The 12,542-nt window shown below is 34.9% G+C and overlaps 1 protein-coding gene across 2 annotated transcripts in view; it reads left to right on the top strand.

Annotated features, from left to right (window-relative positions):
• Zmym4 (zinc finger MYM-type containing 4) overlaps nt 1–12,542 on the top strand; it is a 110,022-nt gene that overhangs the window by 58,743 nt on the left and 38,737 nt on the right. For both annotated transcript variants that reach the window (XM_028759700.1, XM_028759699.1), the window contains exons 8-15: nt 3,981–4,155; nt 4,265–4,477; nt 7,615–7,765; nt 8,219–8,334; nt 8,710–8,985; nt 9,408–9,558; nt 10,283–10,455; nt 12,050–12,200. In XM_028759700.1, the coding sequence (XP_028615533.1) occupies nt 3,981–4,155; nt 4,265–4,477; nt 7,615–7,765; nt 8,219–8,334; nt 8,710–8,985; nt 9,408–9,558; nt 10,283–10,455; nt 12,050–12,200 (1,406 nt within the window). The remainder of the gene's footprint in view (nt 1–3,980; nt 4,156–4,264; nt 4,478–7,614; nt 7,766–8,218; nt 8,335–8,709; nt 8,986–9,407; nt 9,559–10,282; nt 10,456–12,049; nt 12,201–12,542) is intronic.

The following is a 12,542-nucleotide window of genomic DNA, read 5'->3' as shown; positions in this document are numbered from 1 at the left end:
TGGGGCTGCAGAGATGGCTCAGTGGTTAAGGGCACTACCTGCTCTTCCAGTGGCCCTGAGTTCAATTCCCAGCAACCACATGGCAGCAACAATGTGCTCATATGCATAAAATAAATAAATATATCTTTAAAAAAAAGAAAAAAGGCCAGGAGTGGTAATGCATTCCTTGAATCCCAACACTTGTGAAGCAGAGGCAGGTGGATCTTTTGAGTAGGAGGATCTGAGGAAGAGATCTACAGAGTGAGTTCCAGGACTGCCAGTGCTACACAGAGAAACCTTCTTGGAGAAAAAAAAAAATAACAACAAAAACAAAAAGACTAAACCAAAGGAACCCCCCCATCTTAGTTTATGTAACTTATTCTTATAACAAAAGTGACAACTGAGGTAATCCGTTAAGTAACTTTAGCCATTTCACCATGAAGATACACTTTAAAGCATCATGTATTATATAGTAAATATACAGTATTACCTGTCAGTGTTAAATAAAAATAATGTAGCAGTATGTACTTTGTTGGATTTACAACTAATAGTTAGTCTAGTAGATACCTAATATTATTGAGTGATTTTTTTTTTTAAGAATTATTTATTTTATGAGAGTACACTGTAGCTGTCTTGAGACGACATACCAGACAAGGGAATCAGATCCCATTACAGATGGTTGTGAGCCACCATGTGGTTGCTTGGAATTGAACTCAGGACCTCTGGAAGAGCAGCCAGTGTTCTTAAACACTCAGCCATCTTTCTAGCCCCCAAGTGAATTATTTAATGACGTTAAGTTTAGAGAAAAGGTATTAGTATTGCAGTTATGTCTTCAGTCAGGTGACTATTAAATTGACTTTCTCATACTATTTCTGGCTAAATTAATTTACCCAAAGTAGAGTTCTTTATTTCTACTAAAGTTTTGTGGTTTTTAAAATAAATACTTAGCTGTTTTGTCTAAGCCTTTATATTCTAGTACATACACTATTAGGTTATTTCATAATTGAGTTAGATTGAAAACTATGATTATTTTAGCTTTCTTGTTTGCTGTTTTATTATGAAATAGTTTGATTGGTTGATATAATAGCTTTACTTGTTCATCTTTAACCATCTTAGGAATCAGGAATTTCTTAATAGCTCATACACACACACACACACACACACACACACACACACACGCACACACTTTTTCGAGACAGGGTTTCTCTGTGTAGCCCTGGCTGTCCTGGAACTCACTCTGTAGTCCAGGCTGGCCTCAAACTCAGAAATCCGCCTGCCTCTTCCTCCCAAGTGCTGCAATTAAAGGCATGCGCCACCACTGCCTGGCAGGAATTTCTAAGATATCATAAGAACTTTTTTTCCTATGAGAACCATAGATACAATAAAAATTTATCATTTATTTTTAACAATATAAACTCACATAATGTATCACCTTTCATATGTATATTTTTAATAGTATGCAGATAGGGGAGGTCATGTGTGTGCATATGCACATGTGTACAGGTATATGTACATATATGCATACAAATATGAAAGAAAGAGGATAACCTTATCCTAAGGAATGCTATATGCCTTCTTTAAGACAGGACATCACTGATTCATTGACTTGGAGCTTAGCACTTATTCTAGGCTGACTGGGATTTGCCTTAGCGATCCTCCTGTTTCTCTCAGGTATCCTCCTGTTTTAGGTATCCTCCTGTCAGGTCTTTTTTAGCATTGGTATTACAAGTGCTTATCACCATGCCTGTTTTTTTATTTGGGTTCTAGGTATTGAACATAGGTCCTCATCCTGTCAAGGTTATGCTTTTACTGACTGAACTGTTGTCCCAGCTATACTGTTTGGATGATAGATGGATATGGATATATATATATATATGTGTGTGTGTGTGTGTGTGTGTGTGTGTATATATATAATTTTTTTGCACACATGCTAATTTTAGCTACATTACTTAATTTCTCTGTTGTTTGGTAGTTATGAGCTATCTTAAGACAGATTATTTTTTCCTCAGCAGTTAGGAGTACTTGCTCTTGCAGAGGCCCCTGCTTTAGTTCCAAGGACTCACATGATGAATCATAACCATTTGTAACTTCAGTTCCAGGGGATCTAATGCCTTCTAGCCTCCTCAGGCACCAGGCATGCATATAGTGCACATACATACACAGAGGCAGATGTTCCTATACATAAATTAAGATAAATATTTAAAAGAATACCTAAAATACAATGATTGTGTTTTTCCCTTATCCATCAAGATTTCCAGTTTCACCTGTTTTCACTGTTTCATCCCCTCATTTATTCTTCTATCTTCTATACTATTCCCTTTCCTTCTTTCTATTACTTTGTAGCACTGTTTATTTACCTGCTTATCTCCTCAAACTTCTTCTTATGTCTTCTTTTTTTCTCATTTTTCACTATACTTTATTTTTTCCTGCTTTTGCTTTATTGAAAAACTTTATTTGCCACTTGACTTTTCTTGCCCTTTCTCTGTTAATGTACATGATCATTAGAGCCATAATGCCCCCTTTTCTCCAGGATTTCTGAGCCTTAGATGTAGGAATTGAGTTATAGATGTATCAGTTGGTATTGGACATCATCCAGTCTCTTATCTCTGCATTTTGATCAGTTTTGGTTTTCTCTAATTGTCTTTGTCTGTTACAAAGAGAAGTTTCTTTGATGAGGAATGAGAACTAAATTGAACCGTGAGTATGAGGATAAATATTAAGCATGTAGGCATTTTCTGGTTTAGTAAAGTGTCAGTTGTAGGTTCTCAGCTAAGATTCATGGCTTCAATAGCCCTGGGTAATTGGCTAGGTTCCTAGTACCAAGCATGGTTTTCCTCTTACTGAGAAGGCCTTAAGTCCAGTTAGAAAGCTGAAAAATTGCCCCCAAATGTATGTGTGCCACTGTTGCACTCTTAGGATTATCATGCTGAATATATTTTTATTGTCATTTAACATCTAGTTTTTTTTTAAATAGGAGGAATGTACATGTTTTAAATGGTTTCAAATCCTATATAAAATAAGTAGTTTAGGAATATTATTTTGTTAATTCTGTTAGTCACATTTTTTATTACATTAAAAGAAATTTTTTAAAATTTTCTGTAGCTTTTCTTTATATATGCTAACAGAAATGTGATTGTTTCCTCTTACTCTGCCATGAGATATAATCTGACTGGTGTATAACTTCATTGAGATCAATGAGAAATGTTACATCCATTGCCTTGATCTATGTTGGAAACCTAATTATTGGGGCTTCATTCTTCTTTGTCTTCATTACTGATGCTTACATATTAAATTTTTTATATGTGCACATCTATATTTTATATAGCAATGCTTGATATATATCACATAGGACTAGGTAAATAGCTTATTTATAAAAATGATTGTTTTTCGAGGATATGAGTTCAAACCCTAGCACTGGGAAGGCGAAGAGTAGTAGATTCCTTAGCTCAGTGGGGCAGCCAGCCTTTTTGAGGCTTTGAATTCCAGGTTCAGTGAGAGACCCTGTCTTGGAGGTTCATAAGGTAATTCATCGAGTAAAGACTTAGTACCTGAGTTTATTCCTGGAAGCCACAAGTTGTCCTCTGACATACAGACTTACAGACACACTCTGCATATACACACCACAGATGTATACATGTACACCCACAAATTTAAGGTGCAATGCCCCTGTGGGCTAGAGAGATTTAGTGGTTGAGAGCATTAGTTAGTCTTTCAGAGGACCCAGCTTTGATTCCCAGGACCCTTGTGGTAGCTTACAGCTGTCTAATTCCAGTTCCAGATGATTCAAGTCCCTCTTCTGTTCCTTGAACACACCAGAAACCCAAGGGATACACAGGCATTCATGTATGCAAAGCACTCATACACATAAAATTAAAAATGTTAATTAAAAAAAGTTGTGATGCCCTTTATCGTAAGTCTAGTTTTATTTGGTTGCATTAATATACCAAGATGGTGGTAAATGTAATATCCTGTGCCTTATTTTATCTCTGTTATCATTTTAGAGACATTTTAAATCCAAAGGATGTGATCAGTGCCCAGTTTGAAAATAGCACCACCAGTAAAGATTTTTGCAGTCAGTCATGCTTGTCAACATATGAACTGAAAAAAAAGCCCATTGTTACCATAAATACAAATAGCATTTCGACCAAATGCAGCATGTGTCAGAAGAACGCTGTTGTAAGTTACCTTTTTACTTTATTTGGATGAATAAGTTTAATGCTTATGCTTAAAGAACAATGTTTGATTCTTTGTGTTTGATGTTTTGGCTTTAATTTGTAATTCTTAGATTCGACATGAAGTTAATTACCAGAACGTAGTTCATAAACTCTGCAGTGATGCCTGTTTCTCTAAGTTTCGCTCTGCTAACAACCTCACTATGAACTGTTGTGAGAACTGTGGGGGTTACTGTTACAGTGGCTCTGGACAGTGCCATGTGCTTCAGATCGAGGGACAGTCTAAGAAGTTTTGTAGTTCAATGTGTGTCACCTCATACAAGCAGGTATTTGATCTTTTTAATCTTAATCTTTCTTCATTTCAGGGGAGTTGAAACCTTTGGGTAGGATTATTTTTGAAACAGTTCAAAATAACGAGAGAAGTATTTGGTTAAGTTTTTGCATGCAAATGGTATTTTCCAAATGCATATATATTAAATCTTCTGAAATAGAGTTCTATATGTCCCAGTTTCTGTACATGCATTAAGAAATGCATCTTTTAGCTGGGTAGTGGTGGTGCACACCATTAATCCCAGCACACAGGAGACAGAGGTAGGCAGATCTCTGCAAGTTTGTTTGAGGCCAGCCTGGTCTACAGTGCTAGGTCCATTACAGCCATAGTTACCCTGGGAGAACCTGTCCCAAAAATGAGTAAGAAATGCATCTTTTTAGGATATGACTTTGTTATGTTGAGACAGGATCTCACTATGGAGCCATGACTTCCTGGAATTTGTCATATGACCCAGGCTAATCTTGAACTTGTAGACCTTTTGCCTTTGCTTACCAAGTGCAGGAATTATCTGCATTTACTGTCATGCCTAGCTAAGGCATTGCTTTTTTTCAGATGCGATTTGTGTTTTTTAGTAGTAATTTTTAAGTGACCCAAACATAAAACAGAATTATATCTCATAGGGGGTATCCATTCTTTTCAGTATGTAGCCTTCTGATTTTTCAAATATATTTTGATTTTTAGTTATACTTGTTCTTCAGCAAAAAGGTCCAGATTCCATGTATGTCTGTGTGTGTGTATATGTGTATATATATATATATATATATATATATATATATATATATATATATACACACACATATATTGTCTTAAAAATGGAATCACATAATTACAGTTGTAAACCAGAAAATAAAATCTTAGTAGAGTTAAGAGAATTTTTTTCCTTAAACAGAACAAATGAGTGCTGTTCATTACTTTGTAAATTAGAACTTTGCAGAGAATAAACTGGAAAAAACTATGATAAGAATCTTCTATGCTGTTTTGGTTTTTTGTTCCATATTTCACCAGTAAATTTTGGTTAAATATTAGTTTCATAATTAGTTAACCTAAACAGTGGTTCTCAACCTATGGGGCACGACTCATTTGGGGGTCGAATTACTCTTTTACAGAGGTAGTTTAATACCATTGGAAAACATGGATATTTACATTATGATCCGTAGCAGTAGTTAAATTACAGTTCTGAAGTAGGAATAAAAGTATTTTTATGGTTGGGGTCACCATAACGTGAGGAACTGTATTCAAGAGTTGTATCATTAGGAAGGTTGAGAGCCTCTGCCATAGGGGATGGTAAATACTTTTTATATTTTGTAGTGACTTCCTATTTTATTTCATTTGCTGGTTGGACTTTTTTCCTTTAATACATAGTGAAATCAGTGACTAGTGCCAGTCAGGTTTTACTACTACTTTATTCTATTCTTTTGCTGCTGGGGGAGGAGTATATTTGCTTTATTTTTTGAGTTAGGCTCTCACTATGTAGCTGTGGGTGGCCTTGGACTCACTGTAGAAATTCAGCATTTTTTAAATTATTGGTGATTTCACTTTAAATCTAATTTTTGAAAGGGTTAGCCTTATTGCATAATATATAGTCATGGTTTTTTTCTCACAAATGAAAAAAAGATTAATAGAATAAAACATATAATTTTAGATTGGGTTTTTTATTTTAATTTTGAAAATTTACTTTTCATGTATTAAAATATGCTGTGTTAGGGACACATTTCTCAGGTCCCTACTCTCAATCTTCCAAAAGTACAAGGGGCTGCCATGGTGGTGCATACCTTTAGTTCCAAGGATTTGGGAGTTAGTGGAAGGCAGATCTCTGAGTTGGAGGCCAGTTTGGTTTACTACTACTTTAGTGAGACTCTTGTCTTCAAAGTAAAAACAGAAACAATCCTTCCTCAACAAAAAAAGACCAAACTATAGAATTTTAATGTAATGAATGATAAGACCAAACGTACAGTTTTACATGGGGAAAACACTTAGACTACATGGATTCTAGGTTTTTTTTTTTTTTGTTTTGTTTTTTTTGTTTTTTTACCTGATAATGGCTGTGAAAACTAGGCTGTGTAAAGTAAGAACAAAAGCACTAACACACAGCCTGACATGTTGTATGTAGATGGTTATTGCTTCTGCTTTCCTTTCTTTAATTCTAATTTATTCAAACAAACATTGAATTCAATGTCTGTTTCGTGGGAAGACGTACTTCTGATATATAAATAAATGAAAAGATGGTATGATGGAAGTTTATGAGGTTCTCTGTATCACAAAGAAAGCATAGCTGGTAGGACTAGGTGTGTCAGTAAAAGTTCACAAAGATAAGTTTTGACTCCAGTCTTGTTTACAGTTCTGATCTGGGAGTTAGAAGATGTCCCAGATCAGTCATATGCTAATGTACACACCTTTTAGTGTCACATTTAGTGTCACAGTTTATCACAGAAAGGGAAGATCTTAAAATCTTTTAGTTCAAGCTTGAGCAGTGTTTTCTTAAGTATGTGACAGGTACTTGCCCTTACTTTCTGTTGAGTCCCTAGTTAAGTGGCGATTGCTCTGTCAGAGTCATTGTTTTCTGCTCTCATTTTGCTGCTTACAATATGCATTGTTAAGGAGAGGATTGTTACTGAGTTTCCTAAGTTTACTGATTTCCTTAGATTAGAACTTTGCTGCTTTAAATAGTATCTCTCATAGGAAGCTCTTTACACTTTTGGCTAATATGTAAAAGAGAGCCAGTTGTGTTATGTAAAAAACGTTTATCAGTTATTAGACCTTAAATTAACTACTAATGAGATGCACCAGAAATACAGAAATATAACATATGGTTCCATGGTGTATATTGCTCAGTGTAATGCTTTTCACTTTTGTATGCATACATACATAATATGCATACTCAGAATTTCAGAATAACATACTAGTTTCCTTTGTGAAGTGTCTTTCTGAGAATTGTACTGTTGATCATTTGAAGACTACTGTTTTAAAATACTTTGAGTAAGGGGAAAAAAATTTATCATGCAGTGTTCTGGGAGTGATTCCTACCACCACACATAAAAAGTAGTAATATTTCAACAGAGTTAAGTTAAACATTTCAAAGAATTATGCTTTATGAATTTGGTAAAAATGAATGTTGTTTTATTCTGTTACTAGAAATCAGCCAAAATAACACCATGTGCGCTTTGCAAATCATTGAGATCCTCAGCAGAAATGATTGAGAATACCAATAGCTTGGGGAAGACAGAACTTTTCTGTTCTGTTAATTGCTTATCTGCTTACAGAGTTAAAATGGTTACTTCCGCAGGTAATACTGCTTTCATAAACTATAAAATGTAATCGTTGGAAAATTAGTTACTACTTTTTTGCTGGCCCGATTTTTTGTCTAAATTTAATTGATTTTTAGTACAAACATATTTCACACTTTTGTCGTAAAATATTACCTGTTACCTTATTTACTTGTTATCCCCCTATTTATGTATCCCCCTTACTGAATGGATTACAAATAACCTTCCTTAATGTATTTTCTTTATTCATATCCAGTATATCTCAAGATCCATTTATTTTTTAATTTCAGGTTAGCTTATGACTATTTGAAATTTTAAAACTTTTTAAATGTTGAGTTAGTTTATGATAGATGTGGCATGATGGAGGTTAGCTTCAGTTCCTATAGCTTAACCTGAAAATTGAATTTTTGTCTGATACTTAATTCCTCCTAGGTTTATGTGTGACTCATTAGCTTTTACTTTCATTTGCTAAGGTGTACAAGTTCAGTGTAACAGTTGTAAAACCTCAGCAATCCCTCAGTATCATCTAGCCATGTCAGATGGAAGTATACGCAACTTCTGCAGCTACAGTTGTGTGGTAGCTTTCCAGGTAGGACCTTGGGAATCTTCCTCTTCCTCAGTCAGTGAATCACCTATAGTCATTCAAACTTACTGTTTCCTTGTACCAGGATTATTTGTTTCTATTACTGCTTTTCAGCTTAGATTGTTAGTTCAGCCTGTACAGTCACTTAACTGTCACCCATGAAATTTAATGACACTATTGAGAGAATACTAGTTTTGAAGATTATTGGATGTTTTTTTCCTACATTAATGAGACTTACCTCATTCAGTTTTAAGGTGTTTAAAGACAAGGTACCTAGCTTGTTGCATTACTAGAATCTTTCTTGGCATACAGAGGGGCATAATTTCTAGTCTTGGAACAAGTGATTAAATAGACCTATTCCTATTGTTTTACTTTTTTCAGAATTTGTTTAACAAACCAACTGGAATGAATTCTTCAGTAGTGCCCTTGTCTCAGGGCCAGGTAATTGTGAGCATCCCCACAGGTTCATCAGCATCTGCAGGTGGAGGGAGTACCCCTGCCGTGTCCCCCACCTCCATCAACAGCTCTGCTGCTGCTGGGCTCCAGAGGCTGGCTGCCCAGTCCCAGCATGTTGGGTTTGCGCGAAGTGTAGTGAAGCTTAGGTGTCAACACTGTAACCGTCTCTTCGCCACAAAGCCAGAGCTTCTTGACTACAAGGTAAGTGTGGGCTCATAGTTGCTGTGCAAGTGCATGCACATTGGATTTTGAGTTTAAGATTAGCTGTGACTACTCACTGAAAACTCCTTTCTATAACGTACAGAGGAAATAAAAATAAAACAGCAAAGTACAGGTTCATGATAAGAGGAGTTAGAGGAGTTTGATTATAAGCTCAAATGTAGTTTTGATTTTCTGTCTTAAAATTGCACCATTTGGGTTTTTCATTTTTGAGATAGGGGCTTACTATGTAACTCCGGCTAGCCTGGAACTCAGTATATAGACAGGTTGGTTTTGAACTCAAAGAGATCTTATCTGTCTCTGCCTTCTGCATGCTGAGATTATAGAAATTTTTGAAATAAGAAGGATAAAAATTTCTATCACATAAACCAAATGTCTAATTACTACTCAATATTTCTTTACAGGGTAAAATGTTTCAGTTCTGTGGCAAGAATTGTTCTGATGAATATAAGAAAATCAATAATGTAATGGCAATGTGTGAATACTGTAAAATTGAGAAAATTATAAAGGAGACTGTGAGGTTCTCAGGTGCTGACAAGTCATTTTGTAGTGAAGGTAAAAAGAAATAGTAATCTTATTATTAAGCATGGCGATGGTTTCTAAAGTAGTCATTAATTGAAGGGATTACTATGTCAGTCTGTTTTATTCTTTGTACAGACACAGTGTCTTTTTATTTATTGACAGATAATTTGCTATTTTTAATCTACTTGATATTATGTAGCTATTAAAATGAAGTCAAGATCTTCTAAAGTACAGTACATAAGTTGGTGACACAGGATATATTTGACCCCATCAGCTTGATGGAGAACTCAAAGATCTTTAGGTCTTGTCTTCATTTTTAGATGGAAGGTTTAAGTTCTAGTAGCACCCTAAGTTTGTTTCTAAATAGGGAAAGTGAAATTAAGTTTTCTTTTTTTTAGATTATATATATATATATATATATATATATCTGTCTGTCTGTCTAAGAATGTTTTACTTGACTCTAAAATGGCAGTGTTATCCTTCTTGACAGTGGCTTTCAAATCATTTGACTATTGTATAAATTAAATACATTTCACATTGCATCCTACTATAAACCTAGGATATTTTCACACTTCAAATGAAGCAAAAACTTCATGAAATGAAACTTACTATATATAACATATTCAGTCAACACACACACATCCACTAGTTTTGATCCTGTAACTGACTTCTTGGCCTATCAGTTGGTTAAGCCCCATGTGTGAAAACATAATTATTATTCAGCCCTTTGTTAATTTTATCTTTTCTGATTTCTTAGGTTGCAAATTGCTTTATAAACACGACTTGGGAAAACGCTGGGGAAGTCATTGTAAAATGTGCAGTTATTGTTTACAGACATCTCCCAAATTGATACAGAATAATTTGGGTGGAAAGGTAGAAGACTTCTGTTGTGAAGAATGCATGTCTAAGTATACAGTTTTGTTTTATCAGGTAAAAAAAATACCATTCACATTCCTAGGTTTGGAGAGAGTTAGCATTAGGTTCTTTTTCTTAATTCATATACAAAGAATAATAGTTTGATGATTAAAGTTCCTTTAATATTAAATGTTTTGTTTCTTAGCAATTAGTGCAATATATGGGAGGGAACTTAAATTTACTCCATTTGTTTTTAACTTGTTATAGAAGATGCAGCTGACTTATGGTACTAAAATATTTTAATAATTATTTTACTTATTTAAATACATGAATCTGAATTCTGAAAAGATTGTTTAAATTAATTTTTAAAACCATCTTTGTTTTTATTTTTGTTAAATTTATTTTATGTGCACAGTAGTACACACATGTCAGTGTAGGTGCATGCATGCCATGGCTCATGTGTTGGAAAGAGTTCATATGAGAACTTGTGTGGGCATTGTTTCTCCTTCTACCATGTGGGTCTGAAGATTGATGTCAGGTTATCAGGCTTGGCCGTAAGTGCCATTACTACTCAGCCTTCTTACATGACCAGAACTTTGTTTTTCAGTTGCTACTTATTAGGGTATTTTACATATATGAGTTGTTTTTTTTTTATAAGAGATTTTTTTTTTATGATGTCATTGGTAAGATTGGAGTGATGTCTCAATGGATGAAGTAATTGCTATACAAGTGTGAGGACTGGATTTTGGATCTCCAGCACTCACATAAAATTCCACATGTAATTCCAGTGCTTGGATGCAGAGCCCCAGAGAGTAAGCTGGACAACTAGAGTACAGTTGATGAGCTCTGAGTTCAACTTACAGACATTCCTGTAGTGAATAAGATAGTGATTGAGGAAAGAACCCCTGCCTGTGTCAGTGTTGGGCTGTCCCATGTTTGTTTAGATAGATATTAAAATGTTCAAGCACATGTACTAGACACACACAGACACAAACTTTTTAAATCATTAGTATATTAATATTTACCATTTTAGGACAGTCACCTTTAACTTGATGATTTAAGTTGTATAAATAATGGCTGGAGAGATGGCTCAGCAGTTAAGAGCACCAACTGTTCTTCCAGAGGTCCTGAGTTCAATTCCCAGCAACCACATGGTGGCTCACAACCATCTGTAATGGGATCTGATGACCCCTTCTGTTGTGTCTGAAGACAGCGACAGTGTACTTATGTACATAAATGATTTTTAAAAAGCTCTATAAATGAGAGCAAATGTGCTGTCTTGTTAAATTACACATAAGTATATAAACAAATATATTAACTTCAAATTTAAAAAATTTGTAAGTTCTAAAGTTCATTTCTTGTTATCCTGATTTTATTCCGTCAGAGTAGAGATACTTTGTTTGTTTTTTAACTATTTATTTTTATTATGTGTGTATGGGTTTTTCTGCCTGCATGTATGTATGTGTATCATGTTTGTGCCTGGTACCTTCAGAGTTCAGAAAAGAGGGTATCAGATCCCCTGGAACTGGAGATCATTATGAGCCACCATGTAAGATCTGGGAATTGAACCTTAGGTCATCTGGAAGAGCAGCCAAGTGTCCTGACAGCTGAGCCATCTCTGTAGCCCCTGATAATTTGTTTTTTCTTTACTCTCTTCAATTTGTTTTAGATGGCCAAATGTGATGGTTGCAAGAGACAGGGTAAACTCAGTGAGTCATTGAAATGGCGAGGTGACATAAAACACTTTTGTAACCTGCTTTGCATCTTGATGTTCTGTCATCAGCAAACTGTATGTGATCCACCTTTACAAAACAATACAGGTAAACTGCAATGAGGAGTAAGTGAACTCTTACCTGTACAAGGAGCTAATTACTCTATTTCTAAAGATTAGAATATATACATGGTCAGTAATTTTATGAAATACAAATCTTATTCTGTTTAAATATTATTTACAAGCTGGGCATGTTGTCACATGCCTTTGATCCTAGTACTTGGGAAACAGGCAGGCAGATCTCTGTGAGTTTAAGGACAGATAGGACTGCTTAGAGAGACCTTGTCTGAAAACAGCAGCAGCCACAACAGCAACAAAATTAAACATATACCATTAACATTTAAATAATTTATTGAATACCTGAAAGCAAATGATTTTATCTATTAATTGA

The sequence above is a fragment of the Grammomys surdaster genome, unplaced genomic scaffold (assembly GCF_004785775.1).
Source record: "Grammomys surdaster isolate TR1022 unplaced genomic scaffold, NIH_TR_1.0 126313, whole genome shotgun sequence".
In the NCBI taxonomy this organism is placed as follows: domain Eukaryota; kingdom Metazoa; phylum Chordata; class Mammalia; order Rodentia; family Muridae; genus Grammomys; species Grammomys surdaster.
The sequence above is the reverse complement of the archived record's forward strand: the minus strand, read 5'-3'. Positions and strand labels throughout refer to the sequence as shown.